The sequence below is a fragment of the Pleurodeles waltl genome, chromosome 7 (genome assembly GCF_031143425.1).
Source record: "Pleurodeles waltl isolate 20211129_DDA chromosome 7, aPleWal1.hap1.20221129, whole genome shotgun sequence".
NCBI classification, from domain to species: domain Eukaryota; kingdom Metazoa; phylum Chordata; class Amphibia; order Caudata; family Salamandridae; genus Pleurodeles; species Pleurodeles waltl.
Genome location: NC_090446.1, coordinates 1267319752 through 1267347662, shown reverse-complemented (window position 1 = coordinate 1267347662; position 27911 = coordinate 1267319752). Strand labels below are relative to the sequence as shown.

At 43.4% G+C, this 27911-nt stretch overlaps 1 protein-coding gene across 3 annotated transcripts in view; it reads right to left on the bottom strand.

Moving 5' to 3' along the window:
• Positions 1–27911, bottom strand: part of LOC138246154 (histo-blood group ABO system transferase 1-like) — a 576036-nt gene that overhangs the window by 49652 nt on the left and 498473 nt on the right. For all 3 annotated transcript variants that reach the window (XM_069200435.1, XM_069200437.1, XM_069200436.1), the window contains one exon: positions 16921–16956. In XM_069200435.1, coding sequence (XP_069056536.1) covers positions 16921–16956 — 36 coding nt within the window. The remainder of the gene's footprint in view (positions 1–16920; positions 16957–27911) is intronic.

Here is a 27911-nt window from a genome sequence, read left to right as displayed (position 1 = left end):
TCCGACTCCCCCTCCCGCCATCCAGTTCCTGGCGGTTCTCCCGCCGGGAACCGGATGGCGGGAGGGGGAGTCGCGGGCCCCCGTAAGAGGGCCCCAAAATGTATGCAGACAGTGAAATACGCGACGGGTGCAGTGGCACCCGTCGCACCTTCCCACTCCGCCGGCTCGATTACGAGCCGGCTTCATGGTGGGAAGGTCGTTTTCCCATGGGCTGGCGGGCGGCCTTTCGGCGGCCGCCCGCCAGCCCAGGGGAAAACTCTGAATACCCGCCGCGGTCTTCCGACCGCGGTGCGGTATTCACGACGCGCAACTTTGGCGGGCGGCCTCCGCCGCCCGCCAAAGTTGTAATGAGGGCCAATGTTCCTTGACCTACCTCAGTATCCTTCTCAGCCGTTTCACATAGTCGTCACACAATATTAGTTGTATTTCGATCTGTTCCAATCACTCCCTATCTCTATGAGTCTCACATCAGAAACAATCCTCTTCAGTTGCCGCAATTCCGACTCAGGATCCTCTCTGCTTCATACTACCACGAACACTGCACTCACTTTTTTTGGACAATCTAGAAATATGCTTGGAATTGTTGAGTCAGTGCTATGCGAGAAACAGTAAAGTTCACACTACACAAATAGTGCTTCGTGCAGACTGTATTAAATATGACATATGATTGTTGTCTTGCACAGTCGTTTCTAGTCACATTACCACAATTTGTTTAGGGGTTTATCAATATTGCCATCACAACTAGAAATACAATGGATGGATCCCATTTGTGTGTCTTTCCTGAAGCAGTCTGGAACTTTACTTTCCACATTGGGGCAATCTCTAAGTACCTAACAAGCGAGACCAAGCCATCCCAGGAGAAGCGCTTGTGAGACGATCGAACATCAAATGAGAGAACTCACTTATTTTTATATTTGATCTTCGACGGGAAAGACTATTCTTATTGAATTTTTAGGTCAACAAGATGCCCCAAGCAAACCCATAGTTCAAAGAGAACTGGAAATTGGTATTTAAATTAATTCTTCTAGAGCTGCAGCCTTGTGGTTAGGGTAATGACAGCCTCTGGAAATTATTTTAATCTAGATACATTGTGTGCACAAATAAGTCGTCCTGAAATAGAGCAGGGTTTTTCTTACATACACAGGACCTGATAATGAGTTGCTAGTTAAATTCTGCCACATGTGTAAACTCCTGTTTATAGACAGGTTGGAATTACCAGTTGTTAGGCATTTAACACATCCACTTATTATCGGATGCAATAAATAACCCAACCCTTATAAAACGGCTGCAGGTGATGACGCAGAAAAAGAAGGTCCGACATATATTCATGTATACCGTGTGATTAATACGTGTAATGTAGTGTGATTTTAGTAAAAGAAATAATGTACGAGGGAAATTGTGCCCTCAGGTTAGTTCGCCATCATTATAAACGAGCTTTATTAATCACGAAGTATTAAAATTGTAGTAATCCGTCATAATCGCAAATGTATGCCATGATTTCTTGTTTGAAAACTGTTTTGCTTAGCTTAAATTTAGTACAGGCTTTGGCCTAGTTGCCTGGCTTCAAATTCTAACTGCGTGATTCTTTTTTCCTTGAACTAATGAAACATATATTCTTGCTTGAAGTTGTATTTTTCCAGTAGAAACTGGCTGGTACACTTATCTCCAAGGTTTCGTGCTAGGCCGGTTACATCCCCTTTGATACAAGGTCAGTCTCTGCAGGTGCGGACAATGAAGGTACAGATACCAAAAATAATTGGCAAACCATGATACAACTTGTGTTCCAAGGCTCCAAGGCTAATGTATGCACAAATAAGTTCTAGTGAAAGACAATTTTTATTGGACCATTTGAAGCCAACCTAGAACCCTCCAATGGAGGACCCTGCAGAATTCGGAATGTTTCTTACTTAAACCCACCGGACAAAGAGAAGTCAGCCATTTTCCTTGATGCCAGTTTGAAGCCTGATGCCAGACTCCATTTTGGGACGACACCCTGACACCCTTTTCTCTATCCTAGAGAAAGAGACTTTAAGAATTCTCACCCTAGAGACTTTAACTTTGATTTGCCCCCGTCTTGCCCATGCAGTAACTTTGCCCTATTCTCCTTGCCGTTGCAAGGAAGCTTGCCCTTAACTTTGCCCCTTTGAACTTGCCCCATGCTGATCGAACCGGTACCTGAAGGACAAAGACTTTTCTTGAATGCTGATTGTATTTGGTAAATATGAAAGGATAAATGTATTATGCATTGTGTTTTTCCTTTTAGGTACCAACTGCTATTTTGATAGGGTCCTAGCTAGAACTTTTCCAAATTTGTGTTGACCAAATTCATTTTGCATGAAGTCCCACATGCCAATGCTAATTAGAGGTTAGTTGAGGTATTCATTCAATGTATCATGAAGAATTGAAATCTTGTTATGCTGACCGAATGTATGCAATTAGTCAAATACAGTTAGTCACATTGGTGATTTGCATTGCTATAACAGAGTGTAGCATCATCCAGATTTTGCGTAGATGCGTTTCTTCCGCCGTTATGGACAGCTAGTAATGTTCATATACATATATCAATTGGTTTTGAGACATATATATATCGTGCTAGCTTTGTTAATATAGGGAAATTAATTCACTAACTTTTAATAAACTGGTGTGGTTATTCATGACTGAAAGGTCATGGTGCGCCGAAATACCAACTGTTATTGATTTCTGATGTGTTATATTGATCTACTAATTGAGTATTGATTACCGATTACAATAGTCATTGATTATTGATCTAAGTGACTTGACTATTGAGGATGAGGAGAGCCCGACTCGGTTAAAAGATTCACCGACCTCCAACGTGTCCAGATACAGGTAATTTTTTAAGGGCTGGACGCGTTATCAGTAGATGGTAGCAGAGATTGATGGTTTAGCCCTTTGGGACCCCATCCGAACAATAGACAGAGTCAGGTTAGAATTTTCTTTGATAAAACAAGTCGGAGAGATGATGATGCCCTAAGTCCCCAATGACTTTCCCGGGATCTCGGAGCTTGCGAACATGAAGGTATGAGAATGGTCTCAGCATTTCTAGTGACGGTATGAGTGAAGTTAGGGTTTCGCGCTTGCACAGCTTGTCGCCGCAGATTAATTGAGAAGTCTGTGAGGATTTAAGGAGTTAAAAGATATTAGAGGAGTGTTCCTCCAAAGGTGTGAGAGTAGGGAAGTCGTCGAACTTCATGTGTGTGTAGCGCTTTGAGCAGAAAAATTGTCCACGTGGTTGTTGATGTTGAGACGGGCCCTGCGAGGTCAAGAGACTCCGGAGTATGTTGAAAAGTGTATGTGACACTTATTTGATGTTGTGATCTGGTCGGTTTAATAGGTTGATCGGGCGTGATCAACAAGTCGGTATGAATGTTGCAGAGTGAAAGAAAATTTCGACTTTGAGATTTGACGAATTCTAAAGTGCACTAGAATAGTTCATTGATCAGTCGAGAGTAAAGTTTGCAGGTCAAATTTTGCTTGCGAAAGTGGGAAACCGAGAAAGATGGAATAACTACCGAGGCTAGTGAAAAATCCCTAAGGTTTCTGAAGCAATTGTATTACCTTTCCTGTAGTAAACCGACAGATCTGTTTTATTCTTTTGGTTAAGTGCTTGCGTTATATTGCAGAAATTAGTTTATGAGTGAAGCCGAATGAAAAGAGGACAAGCCGCAGGACTTTGTCAGCCGCAGTGTGTGAGTGTGACGTCACTAGGAGCCGCGCTGGGATAGGTCGGTTGGTGAGAAGGGTCGCGCACGGATTGGACGCAGTCCGTGAAGCGCAATTGGAAGGGGAAAGGCAAGCGAAGAGTATTCCGGGAATTAAAGTCACTTATTGATTACATATTTTAGAAAAACAAAAGACGGAAAGATGAAATTTTTCAAAGCATTTAAGAGTGCCACGAGGGGAGACGTTTATATTAAAGCAAATGTAGGAGAAGAAACACCGCCTGAGGGTACACCAGCTTACATCGTCATTGAAGAAAAGGGTGTAGCGCCGTGTCTTTGGTTAAAACAATGGTGCAAATTAACAGAGAAACAAGTGTAGCGTTCCCTATCCACGGGTCGTTTAATTTAAGGGTTTTAGAAAATCTGAGGTTTGCGCTATACGACATGAAAGTACCCCCAAGGCCAGCACAGTTTGAGGCATTGGCAATTTGGGAGCTAATAGCTAGAAATCAACAACAAAAGAAATTTGAGACAAGAATAAGAAAAGTAGAAAACACCCTAGCGGATGCTAGATGGGACAGCACACAAAAGGTTTGGAGATCAGACGTATTGCAGGGAATTAAATTCTTTCCAGCGATTACCGAGGAAGAGGAGACGGAAGGAAGGAAAGCCACCTGTAAGACAAACAGGAGTCAGTCCAGAGAGGGAGAGAGCAATAGAAACTCGAAAAGGGGAGACGAGTCAGATGATGAGGAGTTCATTATACAATTGCTGAATGATCGCCCACCACCATATGTGGAAAGCGAAAAAGGCTCAAGCATTAGTACTGCCCCTCCAGAACCAATACAGGGTAATGTAACGCCAAATTTGAGAAGATCTCAGAGGCCGAGCAGTTCTGACATGCCTTTCTCACCACGAATACCACGGGTTCAGAGGATGTACCCAGACGTGCCAACATTGAAACCTGCTGATAACTATCAGCCACAGGTTCAAAGGCATTGTTGTGATGAGCATAATGTGGGAATGACTTCCGATTCAATGGCGCAGGGAGGACAAAACTATCAAAGACCGACATTGATTCAAGCTGAATCAACACAGTTCTCGATGCCCCCACAGCAGACACAAGAAGTGCGAGTAGTAGAAAGCCAGTTAGGTATGCCAGCAATGATGAACCACAATGTGGGGATTAACATGCCACAGAATTCGGGGAACAGACAGAATCCAGACGCGATATCCCTACCTATCACTGTAGGTCCACCAGTACCACTGTACATACAGGCAAATTCAAGCACCAGCGACCAAGGGTTAATGATACAGAATGAGACAGGGAGAAGATGCATAGAAACCACTCCAGAGACAACTCCGATAGCGGCACTGCCAAATGGATCTGGGTCCTTGTTGGAATTTAGTCCAATTCCAATTTGTGCTCCGTCAACCGTGGTAAGGTCACATCCACCACTATTAGTACCGTTAACATCACAGACTGAAACATTACAGAAACCGTTGACGTAACTGCTACATTGATGGGACTGAACGCGCAACAGCTAACACAATGGTTCAACAGCCTGAACTCCCCACAGAGTGTATCTAGCGGGAAGGGAGAAGAATACCTGAATAAAATAAGGTTGGGTATGGAGGCAGATGAACTGGTTGAGGGAACAATGGGTTTGAACAGATTAGAATCATACACAGAGGAAGAACTAAGATACATGTGCCCTAGGATTACAAGAGAAGTGAGCAGCATACATAAGAAATTACAAGAAATTGCAGACAGACACGAGATTGATATAGGTAAGACTAAACACCTGAGTAGAAGTTACAGGTTAGATTTTGACACAAAAGACTTCGAACACATGAGATCCGCAGGGATGAAAACACACCTTAAAGAGATACTGCAGAGTGCACAGGTCTGGAGATGTTTAGACAAGTGGGAAAGCAGGTGGGTCAAGAAAAAGGATAAAAAGAAGGAAAATACTTCAGAACGAAGTGAGAAAAAACAACAGAATGACGATCTGATAACCATGTTACCAATGAGAGAGACAGCAGGGGGAAAACTTGTGCATGTACCATGGCACAGGTGCGATATTCAATCCTTTACGGACGACTTTCCCAAATTGAGAGAAAAACCGATCGAGTGGTATCAACAAACAGATAGATTTGTGAAACTCGCAAAGTGTCTCTGGGAAGACCTGAATACCTTATTTGAGATTGTGGTTCCGGCTGATTTGTGGGAAGATTGTAAGAGGGCTGTAGGTTGGCCAACGAGTGAACCAGAGAGAGATAGGGACACAGGTGCACCCTCACCTACGGTAATGAGTTTGTACCACAAGGTGATCGAGCACTTGAAAACCAAGGTTGCATCGAAAAATGTGGATTGGCAGAGAATTGACAGAACAGCCCAAGAGATTAAAGAGTCTATACATGCGTACTATGAGAGATTGTTGAAGGCGTTTAAAAATTACAGTGGCACGGAAACGATTGAGCCAAAAGACATGCTCCATTTTGTGTTCAGGTTTGTGGAAGGGCTGAGACCCGAAATTAGCCAGATGATTAAATCGCATTTGATTTGTTGGCAGTCAAAGTCGATCGATGAAGTGTTGAACTATGCAAAATACTGCAGTGATGAGATTGAGACAAAGCAGAAAAGATTGAAGGAAAAGGTGATGGTGATGCAGCTCAGAGCAGCTCAGACAGGTTTACAAGGTTTGCAAGGGTTTCAACAACAGATGCCGCAGCAGCAGCAACAGGGAAATGCTGTTTCAGCCGCAGATGAGAGGCAGAGGCCGAGGAGGTTTTGTGGATAATGGTCCTGATTTGAATACCGTTATGATTCCAAATGGTATACAGGCAATGAAGAATGTGATGCCATGTCACACGTGCGGAATTGTCGGGCATTGGAAACGGGAGTGCCCAATGATGGTGCAGGAAGGTGTAGGTCAGCAAAACAATGATGTCAATGCATTTCAAACTATGAGAGGACCGAAACTGAGAGGTCCGAACCCAAATTTTCAAAACAATATGAACCAGATGCAGGGTCTACAACCCATGCAACCGCAGCAGGTGCAAATGCCCCGTGTGCAAATGACACAATTGCAGCCAATGCAACAGCAGTTTCCCATGGTACCTAATCAGCAAATGCAAATACCCTTAGCACCAATTAATCAACAGCAAGCAATGCTTCCTCAACAGGTCACGGGTCAGGGAATGAGTCAAAATGACACAGTACACCAATTCCCACTACACAGCGAGAACGGAATAAACGATGTATGGGAGAGTGGAAGTTCAGATGAGGAGGGAAATTGTGTGCTTGCAGCATCTTTGGAAGTTGATCAAAAGGGTCCGTATGTGGAGGGAAGAGTTATGGGTCATCGCGTTTCATTCTTGGTTGACACAGGAGCTACACGTTCCACTGTTAGGAGCATTGAAGTGCCAAATTTGCCACTTTCAGGGAGAACAGTTCAAGTAGTGGGAGTAGCAAACAGGTACCTGACAAACCCAATCACAGATCCAGTACAAGTCAGAATTGGTAACTATCAAGGGTCACATAATTTTGTGGTATGTGACTCAAGCCCGATATCACTGTTAGGGAGAGACCTATTGTGCAAATTAGGATGTTCGATCATGTGTTCGAACAATGGAATTAGAATTCAGACGAGCAGTGATGTGGAAGAAGAGGACAGTGTAGAAGGGGATGAGATGGAGACTGTCGATGAAGAGTATCCTCTGATTACCCTTTTTCCGATGATCACTGAAGCAGATATTCCAGCTGAGTTACAGGAAACGGTCGGAAAAGAAGTGTGGGATATGACAGGAAAAGAGGTGGGACTGGTGAAAGGAGTGGAACCAGTGAAAGTGACTGTAAAACCCAATGTAACCTTTCCTCAGACCCCACAGTACCATATGGCACAAGACACCCTCATGAAAGTCGCCCAACTCATTGATGAGTTTGTAAAGCAGGGAGTACTGAAAGAAGTGTTAAGCAGTCCATGTAATTCACCAATTATGGGACTAATAAAGCCAAGTGGAAAGGTCCGAATTGTGCAGGACTTGAGGAAAATAAATGACATAATAATTAAATGCTGCCCTGTAGTGCCAAATCCGGCTGTGATAATGTTTCAAGTCCCTTGCGATGCCGAGTGGTTCTCAGTCATCGACTTGTCACAAGCATTCTTTTCGGTGCCTCTTCATGAGGACAGCCAATTTCTCTTTTGTTTCAAATTCTTAGACAGAGTTTACAGTTGGTGTCGAATTCCTCAAGGGTTTTCGGAGTCACCGTCAATTTTCAATCAGATTCTAAAGAAAGATTTGGAAGCGTTGGAATTACCTTTCGAGTCAACCCTAGTACAGTACATTGACGATTTACTGATTGCATCCAAGACAGAAAGTGACTGCACAGCTGACACCATTGCTCTATTGAACCATTTGGGAAGGAATGGACACAAGGTGTCTCCTTCAAAATTACAATTCTGCCAGAAGAAAGTGAAATATTTGGGTCACCAAATAGAGAAAGGGTCACGGAGGATAATGAAGGAAAGAATAACAAGTGTACTTCAAATGAGTCCCCCAAAGACGAGGAGGGAAGTGAGGAAGTTTTTGGGAATGGTGAGCTACTGTCGCCAATGGATTCCCAACTTCTCAACTCTAGCAAAACCTTTGCTGAAATTAACCCAGAAAGATGCGTTGGATGAGATTGAGCTGAAAGGAGATGAGATGGATGCTTTTATTGAATTAAAGGAATGCATGTGCAGGGCTCCAGCTTTAGGTATGCCTGACTACACAAAACCTTTCACATTGTTTTGTCATGAACGTGATGCATGTTCCTTGTCTGTCTTGACCCAAGCCCATGGTGGCATAAACAGACCAGTAGCATATTTTTCAGCTACTTTGGATCCGGTCGCAGCAGCACTGCCAGGGTGCTTGCGCGCCGTAGCCGCAGTTGGTATCAGCCTCACTCAGAGTGAAGGAATAGTGATGGGACACCCTTTAACAGTCATGGTCCCTCACTCAGTCGAGATACTTTTGACACGTTCCCGAACACAGCACATGACTGGTGCTAGACTCACAAGGTACGAAACAATAATTCTGGGATCACCTAATGTGCAGCTGAAAAGGTGCACTACGTTGAATCCAGCAACCTTGTTTCCCAGTGAAAATGCTGAAATTGAGAACGCTGAAGACATCGAGCACGACTGTCTTCAGGTGACTGAATTTTGCACCAAACCAAGGCCTGATATCAAAGATACCAGATTAGAAGAAAATGATCAAATCATTTTTGTTGATGGTTCATGTTTAAGAGATGCACTGGGTGTATTGAAAGCAGGGTACGCTGTATGTACTGTAACAGGTGTTCTGGAAGCCTCTTGGCTTCAAGGGGTTTACTCTGCACAAGTAGCGGAATTGGTAGCCCTTACTAGAGCATGCCAACTTTCTGCACTAATGAAAGTTACCATTTACACTGACAGCCAATACGGGTTTGGAATAGTGCATGATTTTGGACAATTGTGGTCACAGAGAGGCTTCATGACCTCTTCAGGATCACCAGTGAAAAATGGTGAAAGAATAAGAGAATTGTTACATGCCATTCAGTTACCAGGGGAGGTAGCAGTGGTGAAATGCAGTGCACACTCGAAGGGACAAGACTTAGGGGGTCATTACGACCCTGGCGGAACAAGTCCGCCAGGGCCGTGGGACGCGGTGGCACCGCCGACAGGCCGGCGGTGCCCCGCGGGGCATTCTGACCGCGGCGGCTCAGCCGCGGTCAGAGAAGGGAAACCGGCGGTCTCCCGCCGGTTTCCCGCTGCCCCAAAGGAATCCTCCAAGCCGGCGCAGCATGCTGCGCCGGCATGGGGATTCCGACTCCCCCTCCCGCCATCCAGTTCCTGGCGGTTCTCCCGCCGGGAACCGGATGGCGGGAGGGGGAGTCGCGGGGCCCCCGTAAGAGGGCCCCTAAAAGTATTTCAGTGTCTGCAAAGCAGACACTGAAATACGCGACGGGTGCAACTGCACCCGTCGCACCTTCCCACTCCGCCGGCTCTATTACGAGCCGGCGTCATCGTGGGAAGGGAGTTTTCCCCTGGGCTGGCGGGCGGTCTTGTGAAGACCGCCCGCCAGCCCAGGGGAAAACTCGGAATACCCTCCGCGGTCTTACGACCGCGGAGCGGTATTTCGGAGGGGGGAAGCCTGGCGGGCGGCCTCCGCCGCCCGCCAGGCTCGGAATGAGGGCCTATGTTTCCCTAGGAAATGGATATGCGGATCAAGTCGCAAGGTTTTGCGCATTGAACTGTATATTGCTCAGGGATGAATGGAATTTGATAAGTGAACCAGAACTTGAACAAAGCGAGATATTTGCTCTAAAAGTTATAGATGCAATGGACGAATTGAAATCCCTACAGAATGATGACAGTGAAGATGAAAAACTCTCGTGGACTAAATCACAATGTGTAAAGAGACTAGATGAAATATGGGTTTCAAGTGAAGGGAAATTCGTTCTTCCAAATAGCCTTTTGACACAGATAGCCAGATTTTACCATGGACAAGCTCATCTTGGGAGGGATGCCATGATTAGGTTATTTAAAACTGATTGGTTTAACCCCAAATTCCGTCAAGTTGCTGAAGCAATTTGCCACCGTTGCGTCATTTGCCAACAGATGAACGCAGGGAAGGGAACCGTAGTAAACTTGAGCCACATTGGAAGAGCAGGGGGTCCATTCAGCAGGATGCAAATGGATTTCATTGAGATGCCTGTGCATGGTGGCTTGAAGTATGTGTTGGTGATTGTGTGCATTTTTAGTCACTGGATTGAAGCATACCCTACACGCAGAAATGACAGTCTCACAGTTGCAAAACTACTCTTGAGAGAGTTAATACCACGTTTCGGATTCCCGATCTCTTTAGAATCAGATAGGGGAAGTCACTTCAATAATGAAGTAATAAAATTGCTTTGTGCAGCACTGAACATTGAGCAAAAGCTGCATTGTAGCTACCGCCCTGAAGCATCAGGTTTAGTGGAGCAAATGAATGGCACATTGAAATCAAGAATGGCGAAAATATGCGCATCAACAAACTTGAAATGGCCCGACGCATTGCCTTTGGTGTTAATGTCAATGAGAAACACCCCTGACCGAAAGACTGGACTGTCTCCACACGAGATTCTCATGGGCAGAGCTATGAGACTTCCAGCAGTTCCTGCAAATGCACTTTTGAATATTACAGATGATATGGTGTTAGACTACTGCAAAGGTCTAGCGGATGTGGTTCGCTCTTTCTCTCACCAGGTGGAGGCAACCACCTTGCCACCGATCCAAGGTCCAGGACACACCCTGAAAGCAGGTGACTGGGTCGTGATAAAGAAGCACGTGAGGAAGTCGTGTTTGGAACCCCGTTGGAAAGGACCTTTCCAAGTGATTCTGACGACTACCACTGCTGTGAAGTGTGCGGGAGTTCCCAAGTGGATTCACGCCAGTCACACAAAGAGGGTATTGTGTCCCACAGACGAGGAAGTTGAAGCGCTGAAATTACCAGTACCTGATAACAAAGTGCCAAGCGCTGAGACAGAGCGAAAAAGGACTAGAAGCGAACAGGCAGAGATAGAGGAGGGAGAAATATTCTCTGAGGACGAAGCAACTGATTCACTTGGGGAAGACCAAGGAGAAGCCTCAGACAGCGACGAAGCAGCTGAAGGTAACAAAGAGCCTGAAGCAGCTGAGAGTGACAAAGAGCCTGAAGAAAGTAACGGTGACAAAGGGCTCGAAACAGGTGAAGAAGCAGGAAAGTCTGATCAGAGGAGGGCTTTCCCAGAAGCAGACAATACAGGAAGGGAACAGGAGAACCAGATTGATTTCCCAGAGGGAGAAGACGAAACCAGACAGAGTGAAACTGTTCAAACTCCTTCGGAAGAGGTTGCAGGTCCATCAAGTGGACCCAGTGCAAAACGTAGACAAAGCATATCACCAGTAAAACTAAGAACTAGAGAAACGTTGAATGACAGTGAAGGGCCAAGAGTGAAAGAGAAAAGAAAGGAAGTGTCTGTCATAGTACCAACACCAAGTGAAGAAAAAGACTTGGCCAAAGAGGAAAGTACGAGTGAGAAAGAATCAAAGAGAGATGCAAAATTGAAAAGAAAAAGGATACCGAGCAGAAGGTATTCCGGTCCAGAGTGGGCATACATAGCCAATAACGACTGGTCAGACGAATTTGTATCCCTCAGTCTCGAGAACGAAGAAGCAGAGCTACACTTTGGAAACAAAAGTTCTATGGACTCTGTTGATTGAAAACATTGATAACCTGATTGACTTTTCAACCGGCTAAGACATTGCTAACTTGATTGACTTTGAAACCGATTTTGAGACAACGCTGCTAACTGATAAGAGACTAAGCTGCTAAAGAAAACTGTGTGAACATTGAACTCGTTCAGCTTTGTAAATATCTGCAAAACCGCTTTGATAGAGTGTCTTCAACTTTCTGATTCTATACAGATCATGACTAGTTTCACTCCACTGGGGCGTAAAATGAAGTATTGTAAATACATGTATATAGGCTTGATAACCGCATGCGTACTAATAATTGTAGCAATAATTCTTGGAATGCATGGTAAAAGTGAGAGTGGGACGAATGATGCTTCTACTTCTAAACCTATTATCGTTACTGAACTAACAGCTCTCAAGAGACTCGAGCAAGACGAGAGACACTTGCATGATAAGAAGGAACTTTCATCTAACGTTTTCTATTGCTTACTGAGTGAGTATGTTGAGACCATGGATGCGAAAGATTGTTATGTGTGTACACAAATACCTACCTCAGTAGTGGAAGGGGTAACGTATCACAGCATGCCTCTTACGTATGGAATAACATGTAGTATAGTAGCTTCCAGATTTTATGCTCAAAAAGACATACATTATTTCTATACTAATTACGATGTTACATTTGCATATGTCCCCATAATAGGGCATTTGAGTAAGATAGCTCGAGATTATTACGCCAAGCTAATGAGGGAATTCTTCGAACCAATGTCACCTTTTCACACAGCTCACGCACATAGGGAGAACCTTACATGCTTGCTTTCACCAGTAGAAATAGAATTTTTAGATCGCACTGATGATAGGAAGAATGAAATGAAGGAGAAATTAGAGAGGGAATTACACGAAAGGACGTCTGTGGATAATTATGCTTTTGCTGCAATAAAGACACAAGGGAAAATAGCTTTAGATACATTACATGTAGGCAGATTTTGTATACATAGATTTCCATCATATTATGACACAGTTTTTGTGGGAACGAGTGAGTGTAAACATACATATGCATTTCAATCTAAGTGGACGTTCATGCTGAATGGACAAGATCCAGTTATTCCTGGAGTATATTATATTTGTGGACTCAACGCCTATTATCGTCTTCCCAAAGGATGGTATGGGAGGTGTTATTTGGGAATAGTGTTCCCAAAAGTTTACCAACTAGATGACTTAAAGAAAGTTCCAAAGCTGTCTGAATCACATCGTGTTCAGAAAAGGGAGACGGCTTCTGGTGTGGTAGGAGACATATTTGGAGCATTGATTCCTTCAGTAGGAGTCATATTGAATTCAATCAAAATACGAAAGTTGTCTACTATTGTGGATAACATGCTGACAAAGTTTTCAGGAGCTATAATCCTGATGGATGCTGAACTTGCTGCAGAAAGAGCTATGACTCTTCAAAATCGGCTTGCCTTAGACATTCTTTTAGCAAAGGATGGCGGCGTTTGCAAAGTGCTTGGTACACGTCACTGCTGTACCTATATACCAGATAATAGTGGAAAGATTAGAACAATGCTTACGAACCTAACAAAAGAAAGCGTAGATTTGAAGGAATTGAAAGAGCCCGGAGTTTGGGAGAAGGTTGGAAAGGGATTTGCTTCCGTGGGAAATTGGCTCAGCAACGTTTGGAACGGATTGTTATTAAAGATAATAAAGGGAATATTAATAGTGTTCATTTGTTTATTAGGTCCTTGGGGAATATGGAAAACTATTAAAATAATAAAAGCAAGGAACAAAAGAAAGAGAGAGGAGAAAATAGAAAACCAAATGGTGGAGATCTATAGAGAAAAATCAAAAGGGACTAAAAGAAAAAGGGAATTGACTGAAGTGCCAAATTACTATACAGAATTTTAATGGAATATAATTTGTGGGTGGATCTGATGTGATGACATAATTAGTCATCAGAGGAGGGATTGATGACGCAGAAAAAGAAGGTCCGACATATATTCATGTATACCGTGTGATTAATACGTGTAATGTAGTGTGATTTTAGTAAAAGAAATAATGTACGAGGGAAATTGTGCCCTCAGGTTAGTTCGCCATCATTATAAACGAGCTTTATTAATCACGAAGTATTAAAATTGTAGTAATCCGTCATAATCGCAAATGTATGCCATGATTTCTTGTTTGAAAACTGTTTTGCTTAGCTTAAATTTAGTACAGGCTTTGGCCTAGTTGCCTGGCTTCAAATTCTAACTGCGTGATTCTTTTTCCTTGAACTAATGAAACATATATTCTTGCTTGAAGTTGTATTTTTCCAGTAGAAACTGGCTGGTACACTTATCTCCAAGGTTTTGTGCTAGGCCGGTTACATCCCCTTTGATACAAGGTCAGTCTCTGCAGGTGCGGACAATGAAGGTACAGATACCAAAAATAATTGGCAAACCATGATACAACTTGTGTTCCAAGGCTCCAAGGCTAATGTATGCACAAATAAGTTCTAGTGAAAGACAATTTTTATTGGACAATTTGAAGTCAACCTATGAACCCTCCAATGGAGGACCCTGCAGAATTCGGAATGTTTCTTACTTAAACCCACCGGACAAAGAGAAGTCAGCCATTTCCCTCGATGCCAGTTTGAAGCCTGATGCCAGACTCCATTTTGGGACGACACCCTGACGCCCTTTTCTCTATCCAAGAGAAAGAGACTTTAAGAATTCTCACCCTAGAGACTTTAACTTTGATTTGCCCCGTCTTGCCCATGCAGTAACTTTGCCCTATTCTCCTTGCCGTTGCAAGGAAGCTTGCCCTTAACTTTGCCCCTTTGAACTTGCCCCATGCTGATCGAACCGGTACCTGAAGGACGAAGACTTTTCTTGAATGCTGATTGTATTTTGTAAATATGAAAGGATAAATGTATTATGCATTGTGTTTTTCCTTTTAGGTACCAACTGCTATTTTGATAGGGTCCTAGCTAGAACTTTTCCAAATTTGTGTTGACCAAATTCATTTTGCATGAAGTCCCACATGCCAATGCTAATTAGAGGTTAGTTGAGGTATTCATTCAATGTATCATGAAGAATTGAAATCTTGTTATGCTGACCGAATGTATGCAATTAGTCAAATACAGTTAGTCACATTGGTGATTTGCATTGCTATAACAGAGTGTATCATCATCCAGATTTTGCGTAGATTGCGTTTCTTCCGCCGTTATGGACAGCTAGTAATGTTCATATACATATATCAATTGGTTTTGAGACATATATATATATCGTGCTAGCTTTGTTAATATAGGGAAATAAATTCACTAACTTTTAATAAACTGGTGTGGTTATTCATGACTGAAAGGTCATGGTGCGCCGAAATACCAACTGTTATTGATTTCTGATGTGTTATATTGATCTACTAATTGAGTATTGATTACCGATTACAATAGTCATTGATTATTGATCTGAGTGACTCGACTATTGAGGATGAGGAGAGCCCGACTCGGTTAAAAGATTCACCGACCTCCAACGTGTCCAGATACAGGTAATTTTATAAGGGCTGGACGCGTTATCACAGGTCAAACGTACAGGTTTGACCTGCAGGCATTTTTCTACTCAGGTTGCCTACTCTGAATGCTCTCCCACTTCTTACCCAACTCATGTTATGTACATGTACAGCATTACACTATCTCTGCCTCTAAAACGCCAGTGTTCTTGCTTCTAACTTTCATTGATGCTTTGTGTTGTTTCTCCATGTGAAAATAATTAAATCATTTAGCTGTTTGCTTATCTTGCCCGTGTTATAAGCATGCTTAGTAGACGTTTTTTGGTCAGGTCCCCTTCTTTTTGGTGTAAATGCACTCAGCTCTCAACTTTGTCAATCCATGCCTGTATGTTTTAAACACCTTGCTTTCTGCAGGACTTCCCTACACCCACAATATCTTCATGGGTAGGAGGGCAGAACATCTGGATATCTAGTTCCCACACCCAGTAAGAAAAACACCCATCACACATTCAACATAATGCATTTACACCAAATACTTATAGTTCCAAATCAGCAGGGCCTGTAAATGCCTTCAACCTTAAAATTATCATATAAATCATGCTGTGGGTTGATATCTTTGCAATAGTAAGGTACAGTAGGATGCCACGATTAATCCCTGAATCAGAGAGGTCCATCAGAGCAATACGAACATCTTCAAAGCAATAAATACAGTCTGATTTTATTTTACAAAAGATCTCAACATGGCCCCAAGGCAACAATTCTTGGATAAGTGGTGCTCTAAAATGTACACCTAAACATACTTATTGTAATCTTAGAGAAGTTGGTTGGTTAAAGGTGCCTCCAAGGGCTGCTTTTCTTTAGTTGCTGAGTGGGCCCCAACATTTACATACCCTAGGTGTTCATGGATTGTGTCTATGTCATTTTCAAATGGAGGTTACATAGTAGATACTCTTGTTGTCTGATAGTGCCTCTACAAGTGACTCCAGGAATCAAATCACTCCCATTCCATATAACATAGTTAAGATCAATTTTAGGATATTGACCACTCCCAAATAGGTATCTACATCCACATCTATTCTAAGACTATTTGCATCATCCAGGTTTATGCCTTATGATGTTCCCTGCATCATGTTTGAAACTTGTTTAAACCTCACGGGATCCCCTGCTTTATAAAACTTAGTTATTGAGAGTAAATGCAGTCCTTGTCTGGGTGAACCACAAACGTCATTTAATGAACTTGTTCTTCACTCTTTGGTAGCTTGGCACACAGTTGTCATGCTTGCCTTAGAGGTAATGTGTAAAATATTTATTGGCATTCAAACAGCGACATAAAGGAAATACAAGACAAGAAAAACCAAACCAAATTAGAAAAGTAGTGTCCGTTTTAGAGTAGATTTAAGTAAAAAATGATACAAGAACTGTCAAAATCCAAGCAGTAGAATCAGAAAGAGGATACAGCTGTACATTCAAACTAAAAAATAAAGATATATGTATTGAAAACAAGAGTACATAATACTCACGACGGTTTTAATATGTCTGGCTTGATATATTGTATGCTGAAAAGATACAAATAGAAGGCAGTAATTTAGGACACAATGCAGCAGTGAAATCAGACTTCGCAGTCATAACATCTCACGTATCACATGTGAGTCTATGCTTAATTCTAATTTTCTCCCATGAAAAGAATGCATTTACAGCTAACACCAAAACCCCTTAATGAGGTGGGAACATTCTTCTACAGTTTAGGTGCAGAGAAAAACTTCCCTACCACAGAGGCGCGATTGACATGAAAGGCTGTAACACCCCTTTGGCTTGTGTGTAGGGATTTTCCCCATATAATTATTCAGACGCAATATCAGATATGGTCTTCAGTAGAAGGCAAAGACACATTACCCTATCCATTAATTTTTAACAGTGTAGTCTAGAAAAGGCCCCTTAAAAACAATCCCATACTTTTAAATGTTGTCACTTTCAGTGTATGCATGATGTTCTGGTTAGCTTCAAGATGGAAGCTGTTGGCAGAGTCAGCTTACTTCACATGGTCTTAAATTGCGAAGTAGCAAAACAAGTTATAGCTTGAAAAACTGAAAATGTATGTTCTTTGCAATTTGGCAATTCATTGCCATTTGTTAGAATAGCAAAACCCTTTGGGACAGATCTAAGGAAAGTGGCGCTGCACCCAGTGCAGCGCCACTTTTGTTGTGCCCCTTAGCGCCCCCCTACTGGCACCATGTGTGCATCATATCTAAGATAGGCGCACCATGGCCCAGGGTAGGCAGCAATAGCATCAACATTTTTGACGCTATTGATGTACTGTTCAGGATTAGTGCCAACATTTTGGCACTATCCTTGAGCAGTACGTAGGAGCCCATTGTAAACAGTGGTGTGCCCCCTTTTAGAAGGCGTTAAAAGTGCCAAAAAAAAATGACACAAAGAAATCTTTTAGATTTCATTGTGCATTGTTTGGCCCCCCTCCTAATTGGGGGATGCCCCCTTTGCACTCATTATGCCTGGCACAGGCATAATGTAGCGCAAAGGGTTACAAAGTGGCGGAATGCATGCATTGCACCACTTTGTAAATATGGCATAAAAACAATGACGCCAAGGCGGTGCTAAACTGGCTCTCGGCGCTCTTAAATCAGGGCCTTTGTTCTTTAACCTTCTACCAGAGAGAACTTTTGCTAAAATAATGTAGCTATAGTGCCTTGTAGGTGTGTGGATAGCAGGGATAACTGTGGTTTGGTCCTATAGAACTCGAGCCAGCTCTGCTTCATCAACATGTCAATTTCAAGTACACAAAAAGCCATATTATCATAGTGGTTAGAAGAGCCATACAGCTTTATTAGAAGTTGTGTGTCATCATTTTTGGACTAGTATTTTATCCCTATATGCAGAATAAGATGTGAAAGTTCAATAACTCAGGTGTGAGGAGATACCCATGGGTTACTCATTAATCCTGCATGAAAATAATGTAGTAAAAGAGCTGCAGAACCTACAATGGTGGGCATTGGTACATCATCTTACCTACATTAATCCCTTCACTGCTAGGCCTTCCAACCCCTGCTAAGCCTTTTGTGGCTATTTGGGGTAGTTCACACTTAGGCCCCATAACCTTTTGTTCACATACACTATCCTTGCCAAATTTGCATCCTTTTGTTACAACATCCTGGGAATTCTAAAGGTATCCAGGATTTCTGGATTCCCCTGGAGGGGACTAAGAAATGAACCAAAATACAGCTAAAATTTAGTTTTGGGGGGAAAAATGGGAAAAAGTGCAGCAGAAGAGGGCATCAATTTTTCCCTGCAAATGGAATCAACGAAGGGTTTATGGTGCTAATATCACCACATTCCCAATTTTTTGAAACAGACTAGAAACAGAAAATCAATGTTTTCAGCACACTTTTGACATTTTACTGGGACATACCATGTTTCACCTTTTTTTAGTGCTTTCTACCTCCTTCCAGTTAGTGACAGAAATGGTTGTGAAACCAATGGTGGATCATGTAAAGCTATACATTTCTGAAAAGTAGACAATATTCTGAATTCAGCAAGGGGTCATTTGTGTAGATCCTTCTCAAGGATTTCCTATAAAAAAATAACAGTTCAAATAAAAAAAATACTGAAATACTGACTAAAAAAGTCAGCCATTTCTATGTTTTTATCTGTAACATTTTTCCAGCTATGGCAGATTTTCAGTAGCAATATACAGTTATGTCCGCTGGACCATTCTGGTTGTGTTGATGTTAGAAATGGGGTTTCTGGTTGGCTAGGGTATGCACCTCAGCCAGTCAGAACTTACCCACTCTAGTCAGGGCAAGGGAGTTACACGTCCAAGATAACCCCTGCTCACCCCCTTGGTAGCTTGGCATGAGCAGTCAGGCTTAACCCGGAGGCAATGTGTAAAGCGTTTGCACAACACACACAACACATGTGACGCAATATCCCCACCACAAAGGAAACACAACACCAGATTATATGAAAATATACTGTATGGTACACAAGGCAATTATCAGACCAAACATCACATATCAGTACTATCCTGCTACCTTAGCAGTTGTCAGAACGTTACACATTAGTTACTCTGCAACCTAGCAGTAGTCACACATAACACACAGGTTACTCAGTATTCTGCAACAAAAGCAGTAGTCAGGAAAACACGTTATTACATCACAGCACTTGTCATAAGATTATCATAAAATGCCCATAGTAGGAACATTAGAAAACATATGGCAAGTTAGAAAAACATATTAGCAAGCATGTCCATAAAAGGAACATTTGCATACACATATGAAAAAAAAAAAAAACCCAGGTAGGTAATATATGAATCAAACAAAAGTCTGTAGAAAGAACTTTGGATGCAACTATATTGGTCCTTTAAACAGTACCTGGTTGGATGAAGGCACCTCCAGTGCCTAGAAGGCGAACAATGGGGCCCCCGGCACTCCTATGTGCAAAACGGGGGCCTCACTTATACTCTGGGGTCAGAGGAGGGCGACATGCACCTCCTCTCTTTTATAGACAGGCCCCTCTGGGGACCGTGATTACTGGGGGCCCCCCTGGACCTCAAACTGCCCTCACAAGGGGGGCCAAAGCCAGCAAAAACAACTTAGTGCAGGAGGGGGGCACCACACAACCCCTCTGGTTTAATGACAGGCCCCTCCCGGGACCCGCGATCTCTGGGGGCCCCCCCGGGCCTCCACTGGCCCTTCCACCAAGGGGGGGGCCCACAATAATGCCCATTTTACCTTACAGCAGAAAAGGAGCGTCCTGCTCCTAACGCAGAGGCCAGGGGGAAGGGGGCACTCCCCGCGCCTTCCCCTGGTCCTGCCGTGAAGCCACAAGAATATCGGACCCCTCCTGGGGCCCGAGCAGACACTCGCCTGCACCCGATGCGGTGCGCGAGTGTTCTTCCAGCTTCCCGGGCCGCTGCGGTGATCTTATTTAAAGGGGCACAATGCAGCAAGGAGCCTACGAGCTCCCAAGGCTCCATAAGCGCGCTGCAATCAGCGCTATGGCAGCAGCAACCACGGAGAAGCACCCCTCATGAAAAAATGGATGCTGGGGTCAGGGGCCAAAGCACCCTGCCCCTGGGGAGCAGAATCTTAAGACAAGGTCCTCAGGTGGAGGGCCCAGCTACAGGCCAGCACAAGGGAAAGGCAGCAATTGGCAAGTCCTTCACAGGCAGGTCACAGGTCAGCACAGCAGCAGCAGTCCATGGCGGTTCCTGGTGAGTCCTTTCAGCCTTTGGTGTCCAGTTCCAAGATGATTCCAAGAGTCTCCAAATTGTGGGGAAAATTCCCCTGTACTTATAGTCATTTCTTACAGTGTTTTACAATGGTAGGGAGAGGAGGTTACAGCCAGTTACAACTGGTTCTGAGAGTGCCCCCTCTCTCCTTTCAACACAGGCTCCAAACATCAGTGGGGGGTTAACGACCCTATTGTGTGAGGCCAGGGCACAGTCTTTACAAATGCAGGTGTGCCCCGCCTCTCCCTTCTCTCAGCCCAGGAAGACTATTCAGTATGCAGATGCACCTCTGTGACACCTCCACCCTCCCTGTGTACAGGCTGTCTGAAAAGTATGCACAAAGCCCCAACTGTCACTCTGCCCAGACGTGGATTGGAGTCAAGCTGCAAAACACCAGAGTCAGAAGCACAGATAAATGCGCACTTTCTAGAAGTGGCAGTTCTATGATAGTAATAAAAAATACACCCACACTAGTAAGCAGCATTTATTATCACCATCACAACCATACCAAACACGCCTACGCTACCCCTCATAAATCAGACAATACCCCTTACACATAAGGCAGGGCATTTCTAATGCAATCCTATGAGAAGGCATCACTCACAGCAGTGAGACACCAAGTTAGGCTGTTTGTCACTACTAGGACAGGCCATGCGATATGGCACATGTCCTGCCTTTCTACATACATGGCACCCTGCCCATAGGGCTAGCTAGGGTGTACCTTAGGGGTGACTTACATGTAGTAAAAGGGGAGTTCTGGGCCTGGCAAGTAAGTTTAGATGCCAGGTCCCTGTGGCAGAAAACTGCGCACACAGGCCCAGCGCTAGCAGGCCTGAGACAGGTTTTGAAAGTCTACTTCAGTGGGTGGCGCAAGCAGCGCTGCAGGCACACTAGTAGTATTTAATTTACAGGCCCTGGGTATAGCGATACCTCTTTACAAGGGACTTATAGGTAAATTAAATATGCCAATTAGGTATAAGCCAATCATACCAACTTTAGATGGGAGAGCACCTGCACTTTAGCACTGGTCAGCAGTGATAAAGTGCTCAGAGTCCTAGAGCCAACAGCGAGAGGTCAGAAAAACCATGAGGAAGGAGGCAAAAAGACTGGGGATGACCCTGCGTAAGGCAAAAAGTCCAACAGGGGATATATAGGTTTTTCAGGTTTACCAAGAACCCTAGTTATCCAGAGCCTACAAATGAGCTGCACCTTGCAATGGGTTTCCATTGTGTACCTGGCATACAACGATTCATTTGAGAAAATATAAAGAGTGTAAATTAGGTATAAAGCAAACCTATGTTTTTCTGAAATGTGCACAAGTAATGGAGTTTAGAAGCAGTGGTTATTTTCACATCTCTGAATTTGTTGGTACCTATACTATCATGTGAATTAAAGGGCATTACACAAATTGACTTCTTTCTTACACACTTGTTCCGCTATTCTATGCCCCCCCAAGTCTCCCAATAAAAATGGTACCTCTCTTGTGTAGTACGCCTAATGTCCACGACATGAAGCACCTTAAAATGCAACGTGGACATATTACATTTTTCCATTGAAAACTGACTGTTTTTTTGCAATGTGCCTAGCTGTGGATTTTGGGCCCTAGCTCAGCCATCACCTAAGGAAACCTAACAGACCTGTACGTTTTAAAAAACTAGACACCTAGGGAAATCCAGGATGGGGTGGCTTGAGTGGCTCTTACCACATTTGTCTACCCAGAATTCCTTTCAATCCTCACAATTTGTTTAAAAAAACATTTTGCTGCACATTTCTGTGATGCAAAGCTCTGCAATCTGAGGGGAGCCACAAATGTCCTCCCAACCAGCATTCCCCAAAGTCCCCCAATAAATGGTACTTCTTGTGTGGGTAGACCTAATGTCTGTGACAGGAAACGCCCCAAAAGGCAACATAGACAAATTTTTCCACTGAAAACGGACTTTTTTTTGCAATGTGCCTAGCTGTGGATTTTAGGCCCTTGTGCAGCCAGCAGCTAAAGAAAACTAGCAAACCTGTACATTTTCGAAAACTAGACACATAGATAAATCCAGGATGGGGTGACATGTGTGGCTTTTGGCACATTGGTCTACCCAGAATCCCTTTCAAACCTCACAAAAAAACTATTTTTCCTCACATTTCTGTGATGCAACGTTCTGCAATCTGAGCAGAGCCACAAACTTCCTTCCATCCCACATTTCCCCAAGTCTCCTGATAAAAATGGTACCTCACCTGTGTGGGTACACCTAATGCCCGTCACCGGAAACACCCCAAAACGTAACGTGGACATGTCAGATTTTTCCACTTAAAACAGACTGTTTTTTTGCAATGAGCCTAGCTGTGGATTTTGGGCCCTAGCTCAGCCAGCACCTAAGGAAACTTACAAACCTGTAAATGTTTTAAAACGAGACACCTAGGAAAATCCAGGATGGGGTTACTCGTGTGGCGCTTATCACATTTGTCTACCCAGAATCCCTTTCAAACCTCACAATTTTCTTTTAAAAAAATCAAATTTTTGTGATGCAAAGTTCCGCAGTCTGAGGGGAGCCACAAACTTCATTCACCCAGCATTGCCCAAAGTCTCCCGATAAAAATGGTACCTCACTTGTGTGAGTATACCTATTGCCTGCAATATGAAACACTCCAAAATGCAACATGGACACATTACATTTTTTTACTGAAAACTGACTGATTTTTCCGCAATGTGCCTAGCTGTGGGTTTTGAGCCTTAGCTCAGCCAGCACTGAGGGGAACCTAGCAAACCTATACATTGTTGGAAACTAGACATTTATGCAAATCCAGGATGGGGTGGCTTGTGTGGCTCTTGCCACATTTTTCTACCTAGAACCCCTTGCAAACCTCAAAATGTGCCTAAAAACACATATATCTCATATTTCTGTGAAGCAAAGGCGTGGAATCTGAGGAGAGCTACAAAATTTCCTCCACCCTGCATTCCCCCAAGTCTCCCAATAGGAATGGTACCTCACTTGCATGGGTAGGTCTAGTGCCACTGGGAGGAAACACCCCAAAATGCAATGTGGACACATCACATCTTTCCACTGAAAACTGACAGTTTTTTTGCAATGTGCCTAGCTGTGGACCTTGATCTCTAGCTCAGCAGACACTGAGGGAAACCTAGCAAACCTGCACATTTTTAAAAACTAGACAACTAGGAGAATCAAGGATGGGATGAGTTGTGTTGCTCTTACCACATTTTTGTACCAAGAATCCCTTGCAAACCTTAAAATGTCTGTCAAAAGCACATTTTCCTCACATTTCTGTAATGCAAAATTTTGCAATCTGAGGAAAACCACAAACTTCCTTCCACCCAGCATTTTCCCAAGTTCCCCAAGTTTCACCATAAAAATGGTACCTCACTTGTGCGGGTAGGTCTAGTGCCTGCGGCAAGACACACCCCAAAATGCAATATGGACACATAACATATTCCCACTGAAAACTGACTGTTTTTTTACAATGTGCCTTGCTGTGGTTTTCGTGCCATTGCTCAGTGGGCACCTAGGGAAACCTAGCAGCCTATGCATTTTTTTAAACTAGGCAACAAGGGGAATCCAAGATGGAGTGAGGTGTGTGGCTCCTACCACGTTTGTCTACCCAGAATCCCTTGCAAACCTCAAAAGTGGTCCAAAACACATTTTCCTCACATTTCTGTGATGCAAAGTTCTGCAATCTGAGTGAAGCAACAAACATCCTTCCACCCAGCATTCCCCCAAGTCTCCCCATAAAAATTGTACCTCACTTGTGTGGGTGGCCTAGTGCCTGCGACAGGAAATGCCCCAAAATGCAACTTGGACATCAAATTTTTCCACTAAAAACTGACTGTTATTTTGCAATGAGCCTAGCAGTGGATTTTGGTCTCTAGCTCAGCCAGTACCTAGGGAAACCTAGGAAATCTGTACATGTTTGAAAACTAGACACCTAGGCGAATCCAAGATGGTGTGTCTTGTGTGGCTTTTACCACATTTGTCTACCCAGAATCCCTTGTAACTCAAATTGGTCTAAAAACACATTTTCCTCACATTTCTGTGGAGCAAAGTTCTTGAATCTGAGGGGAGCCACAAACTTCCTTCTACCCAGCATTCCACCAAGTGTCCCCATAAAAATGGTACCTCCCTTGTGTGGGTAGGCCTAGTGCCTGCGACAAGAAATGCCCCTAATTGCAACATGGAGACATCACAATTTTCCACTGAAAACTGACAGTTTTTTTGCAATGTGCCTAGCAGTGGATTTTGGTCTCTAGCTCAGCCAGTACCTAGGGAAACCTGTACATTTTTTAAAACTAGGCACCTAGGCAAATCCAGGTTGGGGTGACTTGTGTGTCTCTTACCAGATTTGTCTACCCTGAATGTCTTGCAAACCTCACAATTTCTGTAAAAAAGGACATTTTCCTCACATGTCTGCAATTCAAAGTTCTGCAATCTGAGGGGAGTCACAAACTTTCTTCCAACCAGCATTCCTCAAAGCCTCCTGATAGCAATGGTACCTCACCTGTGTGGGTAGGCCTTGTGCCCATGATGAGAACCGCCACAAAATGCAACATGGACACATCACATTTTCCACTGAAAACTGACTGTGTTTTTGCAATGTGCTAGCTGTGGATTTTGAGCTCTAGCTCAGCCGGCACCTTGGGAAACCTAGGAAACCTGTACATTTTTGAAAACTAGACATGTAGGCGAACCCAAGATGGTGTGACTTGTGTGGATCTTACCACATTTGTCTACCCAGAATCCCATGCAAACCTTAAAATATGTCTAAAAAACACATTTTCCTCACATATCTGTGATGCAAAGTTCTGGAATCTGAGCAAAGCCACAAATTTCCTTCCATCAATCATTCCCCAAAGTCCCCCGATAAAAATGCTACCTCATTTGTGAGGGTAGACCTAGTGCCCGTAACAGTAAACGCCCCAAAGCTCAATGTGGACACATCACATTTCTCCACTGAAAACTGACTGTTTTTTTTCTAAGTGCCTAGCTCTGGATTTTGGGCTTTAGCTCAGCCAGCACCTAGGGAAACCTAGCACACTGATACATTTTTATAAATAGGCATCTGCAGGAATCAAGGATGGGGTGACTTGTATGGCTCTTACCACAGTTTTCTACCCAAAATAGATTGCAAACTTCAAAATATGTCTAAAAAACACATTTTCCTCACATTTCTTTAACGCAAAGTTATGGAATCTGAGGAGAGCCACAATCTTCCTTCCACCCAGCACTCCCCCAAGTCTCCCCCTAAAAATGGTACCTCACTTGTGTGGGTAGTCCTAGGGCCCACAACAGGAAATGCCTCAAAATGCAAAGTGGACACTTCACATTTTTCCACTGAAAACTAAATGTTTTTTTACAATGTGCCTAGCTGTGGATTTTGGCCCCTGGCTGAGCCAGCACCTAAGGAAACCTAGAAAACCATTGCATTTTTGAAAACTAGACTAAACTAAATCCAGGATGGGGTGACTTGTGTGGCTCTGTCCACCTTTGTCTACCCAGAATCCCTAACAAACCTCAAAAGTTGTCTAAAGAACACATTTACTCCCATTTCTGTGATTCAAAGTTCTGGAATCTGAGGGGAGCAACAAACGTCCTCCTACCCAACATTCCTACCCAAGTATCCCCATAAAAATGGTAACTCACTTGTGTGATTAGGCCTAATGCTCGTGAAACGAAACGCCTCAAAAAGCAACATGGACAAACCACATTTTTCCACTGAAAACTGACTGTTTTTTTGCAATGTGCCTAGCTGTGGATTTTGAGCTCTAGCTCTGCCAGCCCCTAGAGAAACCTGGCAAAAATGTCAATTTTTGAAAGCTAGACACCTAGGGAAATCTAGGTTGGGGTGACTTGCGTGGCTCTTACCACATTTGTCTATCCAGAATCCCTTGAAAACCTCCCAATTTGTCTAAAATAACCAATTTTTGTCATATTTATGTAATGCAAAGTTCTGCAGTCTGAGGGGAGCCACTAACTTCCTTCCTCTCAGCATTTTCTGAGGTCTCACAATAAAAATGGTACCTCACTTGTGTGAGTAGGCCTAATGCCCGCGACAGAAAACGCCCCAAAATGCAACATGGACACATCACATTTTTCCACTCAAAACAGACTGTTTTTTAGCAATGTGCCTAACTGTGGATTTTGAGTCCTAGCTCAGCCGGCACCTAATGAAACCTAGCAAACCTAGAGAAATCCAGAATGGGGTGACTTGTGTGGCTCTTCTAACATTTGTCTACCTAGAATCCCTGGCAAACCTCAAAACGTGTCTAAAAAACATATATTTCCCACATTTGTGTGATGGAAAGTTCTGGAATCTAAGTGGAGCTGCAAATTTCCTATCAACATTCCTTTCAGTCTCCTTATGAAAAATAATACCTCACTTGTGTGGGTGGGCCAAGTGCATTCAACAGGGAAGGGCCAAAGATGTGTAGAGATTGAACGGGCACCAAAGAGGGTTCATAAGCGCAGGTTTTTTAGCACGTTTTTAGGCTTACTCTGCTTTAGCCACCCACACAGTTGAAGTGTCATTTTTATCAGGAGACAAATGGGTATGCTGAATGATAAGACATTTTCGTTTATTTCTCTTTATGAAACAATATTGCACAGAAATTCAAGGAAAATATGTGATTTTAGTCACATTTTGAGGTTTGCAGAGATTTGTGGGTAAGGAATCTTGTTGAGATCCATGAGAGGCACACCACTGTGTACTCCCCTGGGTGCCTAGTTTTCAAACATATCTAGAGTTGGTAGATTTTACCTAGACAAGTTGTGAGCACACTACCAAGTCTCTTACTTCTGTGATGTCGCCAACACTCAAATTGTGAAACAAAATGCCTTTAGGTTTTGTTAAAAAGACTCTTCTCCCACCAACCCAGTTGGTGGCATGCTTCATCATCGGGGTCCCACCCAAAACACCTAGCATGTCACGGGTGTGCTTTGATGCCTGATTACAGCGAAGTGTTTATTTTTCAGAGTTGAATTCTCAACCGAGAGGAGAAGTGCAATAAAAATGTCTTGTGGCTACTCACCATTTTTTAACACATACATACTGGTTGGATTTGGCATGTGGGTGAGTGCCGGTTCAATATCAGGAGCAGTCCTCCCCCCCATCAGCGCCTTGAGACCCTCACGGGTGAGTAGTGTGCTTTACAAATGCTCTGATTGATTTATTGAACATATAACAATTTAATAACAAGAGATTTCACAAAAAATGAAATTCACTGTTAATAATTGAAAGGTCAAAAACGAAACCAATAACTCACAGCTC